Source organism: Coturnix japonica, chromosome Z (genome assembly GCF_054131305.1).
Source record: "Coturnix japonica strain WE chromosome Z, WE-NBRP24, whole genome shotgun sequence".
Classification (NCBI taxonomy): Eukaryota; Metazoa; Chordata; class Aves; order Galliformes; family Phasianidae; genus Coturnix; species Coturnix japonica.
This window is the reverse complement of record NC_140702.1, coordinates 60,980,083-60,993,211: the sequence shown is the minus strand read 5'-3', so window position 1 is coordinate 60,993,211 and position 13,129 is coordinate 60,980,083. Positions and strand designations below refer to the sequence as shown.

At 38.1% G+C, this 13,129-nt stretch overlaps 1 protein-coding gene across 2 annotated transcripts in view; it reads right to left on the bottom strand.

Annotated features, from left to right (window-relative positions):
- HOMER1 (homer scaffold protein 1) overlaps positions 1-13,129 on the bottom strand; it is an 85,921-nt gene that overhangs the window by 21,678 nt on the left and 51,114 nt on the right. For both annotated transcript variants that reach the window (XM_085528834.1, XM_015848572.3), the window contains exon 6: positions 236-392. In XM_085528834.1, coding sequence (XP_085384960.1) covers positions 236-392 — 157 coding nt within the window. The remainder of the gene's footprint in view (positions 1-235; positions 393-13,129) is intronic.

The following is a 13,129-nucleotide window of genomic DNA, read 5'->3' as shown; positions in this document are numbered from 1 at the left end:
TGTTCTGTGGTTCACAGCTCAGATAACATTTGCTCCAACTGAATCCTCTACAGAAAAGGAACTGATAGTAAGTAACTTCCTGGCAAGCTCCATGTGCTTTAAAGTGATCATCAGTGTCTGTGTTAAAGATTCACCTGCATCTTCAACATTACACTTATTCGTTCAATTTCAATATGAGCATATATATCCACCAATACTTCTGTCTCAATGATCCTGGCTGTTTGCCTTGACTTACCCGCTTATGAAGACGCTCTGCTTCCTCCTGATATGCAGCAAGCTGTTGTTTCCATTGTTTTACATTGGCAGTGGACTCCAGCAGGGCTGCTGTGAGCTTAGCATTATTACCCTTGAGTGTGGCCAGTTCTGCCTCCCAATGCTTGCTGATTGTCGAACTGCAAGAACAGAATGAGAATGCTCAGACACCTCAAAACTCTAAATGTTCAAATGAGAATGCAAGTGCTCAAATAATCAAAACTTTAAATACAAAAAATAGCCATCAACAGAATTTTTAGTATAGATACATCATAATTGGAAAACAACCTCTAATCTCTACACTCAACAATTTTTTTGCTTTAATAAAATGTTAAGGATGACGAAATCCACACCAACTTCCCAAATGCAACACCTCATAATTCCACAATATGCATATATATATGACTCATCATCATTTTAACATGTATACATTAAGTGCTTTTTCAGCCTATTCCTTAATGAAAGATACTGTAGAAAGAGATCTGTCACAAAAGTGATAATGCAGTGCTTTGGAACTACAGCTTAGTAACCCCAATGCAAGCCTTCTGTGACTGAAATATACTTTATACTTCCTTTTTAAAACTTAAAGTTTGAAGACCTTAAATTTCAACATCATAATACGGTTACTTGTACGTCAGTAATACTGGCAATGAAGCTAAAGATCAAGAAGCATGGAGATATTTTTCCATTACTGCAAACAGGATTCTGGTGGTGGGGTTTACTGAGTAGCTTATGGACAAATAATTCCTGCCTATAGTTTAGTTATTATCTGAGCAAATACAGGTCTTTAATTTTCAAAGATAACTGTTCATCCATCATCTGTAAACTTCATCTTTACACTGAGTATGCAAAGGAAAAAGCATGCAGACATACCAGGTGAATGTATTAGTATTCAAAGAGGTTATCACTGTTTACTTTTATAAAGAAAATGGCATGTGAGATGCATACCTACATGGAAAATACAGAAGGAAAATAATTCCTTTTGTTTAATTGGCTTACTATTAAAAGCGTCATTGAAAACCAATGATCTGTAACTCTCGTCAAAATAACTTTGCATATATGGTGAATTCTGAGTAATTATCATAATTATTATAACGTAATATGCTTAATTATATTTTGCATTTAATTTTATAGGTTTATTTGAACTTTGCATATAGAAGCAATGAAACATTCTGCCATCATTTTACCCACTAAGTTTCTTCTCTTCCAATTGCACATGCATAGCCTGTCCCACAAAAGCATGCACCAGAAACACAATGATTCTTAGAGAACTTCCTGAGGTGTTCAAAGCCAGACAGTCATCAAGTAATATTTATTATCCATTCAGATCACATCTGCCTTTGCACTAACACGGGATGTCTGATTCTTCCATGCTGCAGCATTTTCCTCCAGATATATTGCTAGGTCCCCATGAAGAGGAATACACGTTCTTTCAGAAGAGGAATAGGGGTTCTTTCACATTGCATTGCATGAACTATTCATCTAATCAGAAGTTCACCACCAGAAATTTTAAATGACTAAACTAATGTGAAGATAACCCCATTTCATCAGGGAACATTGACTCACACATTAAGATGATGAGAACAAATTTTTGAAGCAATGTCTATGATTCTGTTCCTCTTATCAAATTCATTTTTCATCTGTAACAGCACATCGTATCCACGAATTCTGTGAAAACTGTGCTAAAATACTAGTTCTATATCACATTCCCATTTCTTTCTAGACATTCTGATCTTGCAAACAAATGACCAAACCAACATGTTCATACATGTGAGTGACCCTATTCAATAGCTCCGCTACAGCATGACAAGTAGCAAACAGTGTGTGTGTTTACAAGCTACGTGTCTTACTACTACTACAGAAGTGAACTGTTTGACCACTTCATATCACAACTGAAGATGCAAAAAGGGATATGAAGGGTTTAGCCTGTAATGTTTATACTCACAATGATACAGCTAAGCTTTTATAAGCTGAGAAGATCTTGGAAGACAGAGCCCTAGATGATGCTGAGTAGCCATAGGAGTGGGTTTCATAGTGTCTCAGCTTCCCCTTTCCTCAGCACCCTAACCATTCTGACAAGAATCCTGACTCTACCACAAAACAGAAGTATATTACTTAAATTAATCTGGTTTTGTATTTGACAATACACAATAATTTTTCAATTATTTAGGGTTATCCTGTTTCTTCTCACAAAAGTCTGCATTCTCCAACATAAATACAATGAGATGGATATCAATATAGGAAAACAAAGAATGAAAGGCACGGATTAGTTTTTGTATTAGCATACTTCTTACAATCATAATCTGATTAAAATAGTCTGCAACCAATTGTCAGAGTGCTTATTTAGCTTCTTGAAATAATACATTGAGGGGGGGAAAAAAGCATGCTTTGTGGATTATTTTGATTAAAACTTGACTTATTTAGATTTAAATTAATTATTTTAAGAACAAATAAAACAAAATATACAACAGCTGCTCTCAAACTACACATTAAAGTCTATGCCTGTAGGGCTACACTGGTTTGAATTTATCTACAACTCCAGAGTAAAGACAGAGAAAGACCAACTTTAGGCTCAACAGCAATTCTCCCTTAGGAGAGAAAACCCTGGGGCTAACATGTAGGGTGGGAAATACATGGGTCCAGAAGCTGAAAGCACATACACAGGTAATCCAAAACCACAACTGAGCCCATGGCTAACACTGCAGTCCCTCAGGATAGGTATGGGAGGGCTACACATACTCTTTAAAACCTTTAATTTAACTACTGATTGAAAGGCTTTTTGCTAAAAGGAATTGATTTTGCCCTCAATGTATTAGAGTGCATCATAGGAAATAGCAAAGCTCTGTCACTTGTCTTAATGGTTGCAAACATCTGAAGCAAACCCAAATATATTTGCTCACATGAAATGGGAACACATATCCAGTGGTGGAAGCGATCCAAACAGCAATGCAGCTTCTGACAGAACACCTTCCAAAGTGCTGAAAGGTGTTCAGCACTGCAGCTCAGAGAGGAGAGCAGTCTGTGTACACAGGGTGACACCAGCACACACATATTTGCAGCTTAAGGATTCAACATGCCTAAATATGTTTTTTTGTTGTGCTCTGGAAGCCACACATCCTTTCACTGGCACTGCCACAATTTTACTACACATTCCTTCAGGCCTGTCACAATTAACAACACTGGATTCCTGGCACACTTAAGGTTTTAAGATTGTTTTTCAATAAAAGAAACTGCTTGATGCCTGTTTCTCATCAAGAAAAACTCAACTGAATGCTCAAAAGTACTGTAGCAGAAGATGCAGCCTAGTGATTCTGTGTGTCTGAACACAGGATAACAAACTGCTCTACAAACATAGCAGAATCAGTACTTCTGCAGTGGTGGAGTACAAACCAAATACAAGAGAGAAAATGGGCCTGTAATGGCTAACAGTGAAATAGGGGTAGAATTGCTTTAGCTGACCACAATGCACAAAAATTGCTTCCATAACAAAGGCTTAAACCATACTGACTGTAAGTAGAATTATCTTCATAGTGACGACTGATGATGGGATTGTGAGCACTTCTTAGCTGGTAAACATTCCCAGAACCTCTGATCCTTGGTGTTGGCCACAGAATTTGATACACGGGTAATACCTGAAACCTCCACAGCCAGAACAGTGCATGGTGTTCAACTTTCAGGCAAAGGCTTCGAAGTCGGATATTTAACTTCTGTAGCACACAGTACTTTCATCCTTGCTATAATATGCTCCTATAGCAAAGCACTGTCTGATATCCTGTAGCATAACTGTGACACCCCTGAAAATTAAAGTAGGATTCAATGGTCTTGCATACTTCTAGGCATTCTGACCAATTAACATCAAGATGATATCTGTTCTCACTGGGTGTTGGTTATAACTCCAGTAAGACGCTGAGGAATAGCTTTGCTATCTGTCCATCTGTGACCTGAATAGAGTGCCAGAGGCTATAAATGAGAATCTTTCTCTGCAAAGTAGGTCGCTTACAGAAAATTAATCCTAAAAGCTCCAGTCACCATGTTTAGACAGTTGGAGAAGACTTGCACAGGAAGGGGCAGGGTGCACACATTAATGAGCTGTATTCAGAATGAAGTTATTTCAAGAGATGCCTTCAAGAAACAAAGAAACAAAAGCAGTCCAAATCAAGAGATGTTTTCTGAGATATTGCTTATTCATTACTTGCTGCACTGTAGGCAATATCAGCACTGTAAGACGTGGTTTAAGCTTTACTTTAGATTTACAGAAACAAAGGCTACGCAGAATCATGCTTTATTATTATTCTACGCTTTAAATACTAAATATGATGCTTTAAAATTAATTAGTTTAAAAGTTGGATTTCCTACTCTACTGTAGCCACAGTTGCAAGCCGTTGCTCAAGGGCAAGTACATTCATTAGGTGTCAGTGATCTATAGACCTATGACGAGTGTCACCATCTTGGAATGACAGAAAAGAGGAATTCGGGTGAACAAAGACTGAAGTACTTTCACTACAACATCTGACATCTGGTAATAGTAACTAACACCACAGGACTTGACGAACATGAATGAAGCACAGTCCCTGCAGCTGCTGTTGGGATTATAAATAGTGGCACATGCTGGAAGCAGACCAAGAGCCTGGTGGAGTGGGCACTACCATTCAGCAGGAGAGGAACGTCAGCCGGCTGATAGCAACGTGTTATCCGTGCTGGAAGTAAGGAGCAATCCTTTCTGACAGCTGTGCTAGTGAGCTGTACGGAGCAGCTCATCAAGCTCAGGGAAGTAAAGGGGACTTGTAATGATTCAGCCCTCTTACAGCAGGATCAGATAGCTCAAGTGAAATCAGTGTAGCTTCTTCTTCCCTTCAGAAATATAAGGTAAGAGTCTGGTTTTACATGAGGCTCTTGGTAAGGAATTCTCCCCAAGATCCTTACGAAATCTGTCATATGAAATAAAGTCCAGCAAATGTTCTTCCACAGTGCTACAAGAACAGTTACCACTCCTAGCTTAGTAACAAGAACTGTAAATGGTGCTGTGAGGGTAAGACAGTAAGCTTTAAACGGCAGCATAAGATAACTTCATAAGCTAGATAATGCTGAGGTTCCAGGATGGAAGGGTGATGACTCTGCAATGGGCTACAGTTGCAATTACTTCCAGGCAGATGTAACTCTGGTAGATGCAGATGACAACTCTATAGACGCAGAGGGTGATAGCAGCATGCCTCAAAGTACTCCTGAAAGCTCACAAAATCCTCTTTTATTCACATGGGGAGCTAAAGTCCTCAATTTACATCCACAATTCAAAGTGGAAAGCTAATTCAGAGTAGAAAGAATTTAAACATGATGGTGTTAAGAGTTTGTCCTGCTGTTCGTCCGAAGTACCACATGCTATATGGCATGAAACACAAATTTCTTAAGTCTTTCTCACACTTAAATATTCATAACAAATTTAGAAGTAGAAAAAAAAAAACCCCCCAAAAAAAAACTTTGGTTATCCATTCATGACCTAACTAGGAGTCATAGAATAAGCAGAAAGCTGAAGAAAGATTATCAGATCCTACCTCACCATCCCAGGAAAAGGCAAAAAAGAACAGACCTAATAGATTCAAACACTCAAAAGATGATGAAGTTGTGTGCTTGAGGGACATGGTCATCTACCATACAGTTAGAAGCTACGGAAGGAATGATGGTATCTGTAATTAGAAAGCCTGAGAAATACAATAAAAAACAACCCAACCCTATCTCTTCATGACTATAGCCGATTGTGTTTTTATCTGAAGTTGCTACTAACTGGACACATGCAAAAGGAAATGTTATTTGATAAACTGGAATTCACTCTAATAAATGTTAAGTCTTCTCAAAGTTACAATCAAGAGATAATTACCAGGAAATTGCTTTGAGTTAAATATTTTCAGTGAGGACGATGAAAAGCTAATTAATATTCAAAAAAGATTTTATTCTTAATTAGAGCATTCAAAAGAATTTTTAGCAAAGGAAGATAGGTACCCTGGGGAGAGAAGCAAGAATATTAACTAAGCATGAAATATCTGTTGTCCCCTTTGGGACAAGGAATATCCATATGATCTCAGTGGAGTTAGATCAGCACAAAACAAAGGAAACTTAGTTGTGAATCAGCTCTTTAGATTGGATGAACACACACATTTTAAATGATAAATTGGTGTTGCAGCAAAAAGGCTCATGATGCACATTTGATATTCGATATCCCTGAACTTTCAGATTCTATCTCAGTGTAGATGACAGAAATGAAATTTGGATGAGGAGTGCCTACGAAGATGTTACAGGTTTCTCTTTCAAGGTGCTTCATACATGACTTTTCATTTGCATTTAACCTTTCAGTTTGATCATGTTTTCAAGTTCTAGATTATCCAAAGCACACATGTAGCCCACGGACAGAAGAGGTGACACTTCAGTGTTGCTAGAGACAGTTCTGTTATTAGGCATCTCTTGTCTTACACTTCAGCAAGGTCAAAATCTTGCTGACCAAAAGAAGTCGAATAACAATAATCAAAATCCTTTGACTGTGTAGCACATGACTATACAATGAAAATCAATGGCTATATCCTACTTATCTCTTACCACTTAAATCCAGGTACTGTACTTCATTAGATGGTCTTAATTCATCACAGGACCTACCAAAACCACCAAAAGGCAGGCTAACTTTTCAGCATTGAAGCTAATCGCTGAAAAATAGAACTCAACTGAATTATATTATTTTTAAGAAGGAAACATTCTGTGGAAAGCCATTCCACCATATCTCTCTTTCTTAACACAAAATGAATGTTTCATCTACAGTCCTCAACCATCAGGGATTTAGATCCCATTCCTGACCAACATTAAAGTGGAGTAAAAAGAGAAGAGTCACTCTTCCACACTGAATCAGTCAAGAAACATTCCAGGCTTTTTGTATTGTTTGCTACTGAACTCTGGATGTATTTACACAAGTGACATTTAAATTCTGATTTTCATTAAATTCACACTGTTAGCAATTTAATGCATATCTTTTAAACATCGTTTCAGAATGTGAAAGATTTGTACTTAGCCTGAATATCATGGCGGCACTATGAAAATCCTAATTTCCTCATTTTAATTTTAAGAAGACCTCACTTTTGTCTTAGTCATATAACATGTACAAAAGGGAGACACCGTGTTATCTTTTCATGAAGCTCATACAGCCTAAAACAAAACTAATAACTCTGTTTTATAATTTTCACCCATTAGTAAGAGTAAGCATGGATAATTAATTCCTATGATTTTTTGCACAAAACATTAAAACCTTGCAGACCTAAAATTTCATCACATATTCCAAAAGAAATAAAGATTTGCCCTCACTCCTCTACTGAAATTGCTTATAGATATCACAAAGAAGCCTTTTATTCTTATACCTGTAATGTAACTGATATTATTCAAAATTGATAACCAGTCATTTTTTTAGTCCATGTAGTTAATATAGAGTACGGGGAACAATTCCTTCCCTGCTGTTGCTATGGTGTCGAATACTTCAAATACTGCAACAAAACTAAATCTTCAAAAGCAACCTAAGTTATTTAGGAACTTAAGTCTCATTTTCTAAAATGACTAAGAATTTGGCTGAGAAAAAAGTCAAACTGACTAGAGCTCTCACGGCACTTAATCACTATATAGAAGCAATTACATGATATGCTTATCAGCAAGTGAGATACTAGAACAAAATGACCCTGACATTAAAATGATCAGAATGAAGGCCACTTTCATTCTGTAACTCATCTGTATACACAAGAATTTAAAGCAGTTTAACCTTAAATTCACACTTTGAATCAGTACAAATTAATTTTCCAGTGGCCCTATGTAGACAAAAGACTGTTTATTTCAAAAATCCTACCTAGAACAATGTGAATCGATACAATCCATTCTCTGTAACATGAAAAATGAAAAGACAGAACGTGACTGCCCTACACTTCTCTCAGTCATTTACTGAGTGCTATTCTGGTTTTAAGAATTTCACTGAATTGTGCTACCAATGACACCTCTGTGAATTTGAGCATCTCTCCCACCTTCACCACAGCCACGCTGTGACAGTAATGTCAAGGAACAGCTCTTTTTCTAGTGAACACAACTCCACCACCAGACAGAACAGGGCCCAACACCCCAAATGTCTGAAGGCCCCATGAATTTGCATGCTCCCCAGATTTCCCTGGTCCATATCAGCTGGCCAAACTGTGAGTGCAGTTTGTATAATCAGACAGGCATCTACAGATGCCTTCCAAAATCACACTACAAGGCTCTATGCAATCTTCAGGTGTCCCTGGCTCAGCTGAAACCCTTATGGCCACACACGCTCCACAGTGGCATGAGTCAATGTGCCCGCCAAACCACTGCATGTACTTGGAAAGGACTCTGTGCAAGTGGAAACTGTGTCTTATACCACAAGGACACAGAAAGGGCCAATGCAATAACATGTGAACACTGTTTAGATGCCGGCCGCTGGAATCAAAGCCTGTTTCATTTAGCAGCGTACCATGTAGCCAAGAGGAGTAAACTGCAGCTACAGGTTGATTCTGCAGAGATAAGCAGTGAAGGCCAGCTTTGCAGAGGGAGGGCAGACAGAACTGCAGCAGAGTGGGCTGAGGAACTACACAACATGTAGTTGGCTAAAGGCATTCTTAGGTGCCTTTGCAAAAACCTTTGCCTTCTTTGCAAAAACCTCTCCTGCATTTCTAGGTTCCTCCACAGCTTGAATTAGAGTGTGTTGCACCTCTGCCAACAACAGCAGGCATTACAAGTGTTCCACTGTGACAGATATACATGCGCTTACATTAGATTTATTGGAATTTTTTTGTCAGTGATACTGGAGGTCACCTTAGTCTCTAAGACCCTCTAATGTTGGTTCCTCTCCTACTATCACAACAAATTGGATTTAGCAGAACAATAATTGCAGATGCAGGGCCTTACAGAACCTCTATAAGGAACAGAAAGACCCTCCATAGAATGTCAAATACAAATACTTGGAATAAAGTGCAATAAAGATTCTGAATAAAGACTATCTGACCTCTACCCAGCTAGTACATTAGTTCACGTCACAGTAGGAAACCATAATAACCATTTGTGCAATTAATGCCTGAATTACAATTGTCAATTTGCTTGTCCTGGTAAATATGACAACATGCGTTAATTGCACAGTCGGTATAGGAGATGAACTGCCAGTTTATTCATTGTCCACAATACCATTTTATTCCACTAAGGGAAATGAAGCTATGTCAAAGTATAGTAGATTTAATTAAGCTTCATTTATCTCCTCTGATAGCCATGCAATTACTTAGAGGCAATAGCCTAAATATGCAGCCCAAACTAAATCATCTATGGAGCTGTCAGAACTTAAAAGAACAAGCAGTAAGTGCACATGAACTATATGACCAGAATAAACCACACTAATTGAGTGGGCTTGAGAAAAACAACTTCCTAGTGCCTTACAAAACTTATCGGTGGATAGAAACAAAAGATCATGGAGGCTGGAAAAGACCTCTAAGATCATCCAGTCCAACTGTCCACCCACCACCAATGTTACCTGCTAAACCACATCCCACAGTACTCCGTCTAAATGTTTCTTGACCACCTCCCTGGGCAGCCTGTTCCAATGCCTGACCACTCCCACAGAGAAGAAATTTTTCTCCAGAGCCAAAGTGCCGCTCATGTTATTTTCTATCTCCGATTTTTATAGAGCGGAAGAACTAAATTTGCCTTGTTTAAGCCCAATCTGCGCCCAAGAAAAGACTAATTTTTTTTTTTTACTAGATTGATTTTGTAGTCAAATTTACTTTAAAAAAATCAAAAAACAAAGATGAAATTTTAGATGAAAGTCTGCGATACTGGTACTTTTTCTATAAGCTATAGGTTAACACCTGGAAAAAGTTATCTAAGTTTCTCTTGCTCCCCTACTGTAAAAAATTTCTAGAAAAAAAAAAAACAAACACATAAACACATTATTTTCCTTAACTCATCAGTGGTTGCTAGTTCTTTTTTACTTGGTCTAGACTTCCGGGATCTATATTCTTTTATTTCCTTCAGCCACTTTCCAGTAAAATGCAAAGGTCAAATGATTTGGCTCTTAATTGAGCTCAGTGACAAAAAGGAAATAAATATAGGCCATTTCTTCCCAATTCAACACTTAAACACCAGTTTCAAAAAAGAATCCTCTCCTCTCCTTCAATTTACATATTTATTTTCTAACACGGTGAGATCTATTTCACCCCATTGATTAGTCATCTGGGATAGGAAAATGGTACAGAAAGCTTCATGATGTGAACATGTATAAAAGTAAGCTTCCCTGAGCCCCTCAGTGCACTATATGAGAAAGTAAGCCCAGCACAGATAATTTCCTAAACTACTAAAGTAGAATTAAATAATAGCACTCACATCTCTGAAAAACATGGCAAGAAGATGATACACAATCTATGTTGTAATATAATCATATTAGTTTTAAGTTTTCACAGTATTGAAGTGAATATGTTAAGTCCCAGTCATACACAGTGAGTACAGGACAGTTTGTGCTAATTCAGCTATTTTAATTACCTCTTAAAATTTAGGGCAACTTGAGCTGCTTACATGAAAAAGCATTTGGTTTGAGACAATGAATCAAAATCTCACTTCTACATTCATTCTCACATTTAGAGAGGGAATTTATCTTCTCTTTGGCAAACTAGAGAGTTAAATAGTTCACTACTAGCATTAAGCACAATTCACTTAGGAGGGTGCTTTGTTTGGTTTTTGTGTGGTTCTTGTTATTGCAGTCTCCCAGAAGATGGTTTTCAAGATTCTAACTTGAGCTTCAAAACTGAACGCTTTGAATTCAGTGGAAGAAAGACAGAAAATTGTTACACCAAAGTGTCACAGAATACAAACCGCAGAGGCAACAACCCTGCAAACAAAGTCCACCACTATGAATGGACCAGCAGTTATATTGTATTTCTGTGTACTTGAGAAAAGAGGCCTCGACATTCCAGGTATTTTATTTCACCATTCATCCAGCTTCAGGCTTCTTCATTTGCCAAATGGCTTAAAAGCTGACATAGAAAAACCCTCTTAAATTCTATATCACTGCTGATTTGTGCCCATCCAATCCATCAGTGCCAAAATTTGATGACTATTCAATGTAACTGTAGAAAATCTTGATGATGCTTATGCACTGTCAGTTTTCCACAACTTACCAAAATACTATTCAGTGACTTGAATTCATCATGGTCAAAATACTGATCAACACAAACTGCTTTCTGCCTGTATCACAAAATGTCAGTGGCACCTACAGCAATATTCAAGTACTCAAAAGATGTCACACTTTAGGTACAGAAAGGTTCCCTAAAGCATAAAATGCTGAAACATTACAGGTGATGTTGATCAGCATTTAGCTGTGTTCCCCATTCTATTCCTCAAGCTAACTATTCCACCAAGAGAATGTATCATGTACTTCATGTTTTTTGTTTTATGTATTTGTTTGTGCCTGCCCTGAACCTCTGCCCACATATGCAAGACAAAGATTGATACCCTCAAACTCCTGATGCAAAAAGTCTTCCTACCAGAACGCAACAGAAAATCAACAAGATACCCTTGTATAGGAGGTACAGTCTTATGCTGGATCTGCTAAAGAGAACATAGTGGTTGTAATCCACCTTCTGTTCAAAAGCTAAGAGGGAAAAATCCTCTGTAATGTTAATTCATCTGGCAAAAATGACACAAGCCAAAGAGTACGATACTAAGAAGCTAGCAGGGGTCTTCTGGATTTAGACATAAAACCCAAGATTTCTATATTATGAGAAAATTAACTGCTCCTGGGCCTTGGCCCTATATCTTTTGCAGGAGTGCAAAGTGATCAGTAAAAGCACGCAAAATGAAATAGCTTATGAAATTCAGTCAGCACTTCTGCACATAAAATTTAGACAAAAATTACTTTGATGATGTCTATTTTTTGCATAAACGCTTCATTTGAATATGAGACAACCATTCTAAAAAATACACCAGATACTCATGCTGTATGTTTTTAATATAGAGAATCTCCTGAACTGTTTTTTTCTGCTTTGTCAAATTTCAGTTTTTAAATATCATTTTTTTTCAAGAAGTGAACATACCAAATCCATTTGGTAGGATCCTTTCAGTAAACAAAAAGATCAAGTAGCTTTATCAAATTTGCCACGGCTTTTTTGCACCTCACAGACAGTCCTATGTTGACTTTAAACTGGAGAATCAGAGAATCGTGGAATCCTTAAGGTTGGAAAAGACCTGTAAGATCATCTAGTGCAACCATCAACCCGTCCCCACCATGCCCACTGAGCCATGTCCCTCAGTGCCACATCTACATACTTCTCAAACATCCCCAAGATGGTGACTCCACAACCTCCCTGGGCAGCCAGTTTCAAAGCATTATCATTCTTTCCGAACATAAATTCTTCCTAATATCCATCCCGAGTCTCCGCTGGTGCAAATTAAAGCTATTATTCCTTGTCCTACCATTGTTACCTGGGAGGCCAACCCCCAGCTTACTACAGCTTCCTCTAGAAAGTTTTCAAGCTCTATGAGGTCTCCCCTGAGCCTCCTCTTGTCAGATTGAACAATCTCATATCTCTCAGCTGATCTCCACAAGATTTATGCTCCAGATCTTTAGCAGCTTCACTGCCCTTCTCTGAACATGCTCCAGGGCCTCCATTTCTTTCCTGATGTGAGGAAACCAAAACTGAACACAATACTCAATGTGCGGTCTCACCAGAGCTGAGTACAGAGGGATGATCACTCCCCTGCTCCCTGGCTGCATTATTTCTAACATAATCCAGGATGCCATTGGCCTTCGTGGCCACCTGGGCACAGTGCTGGCTGATGTTCAGCAAGCTGCCAGCTAACACCTCCA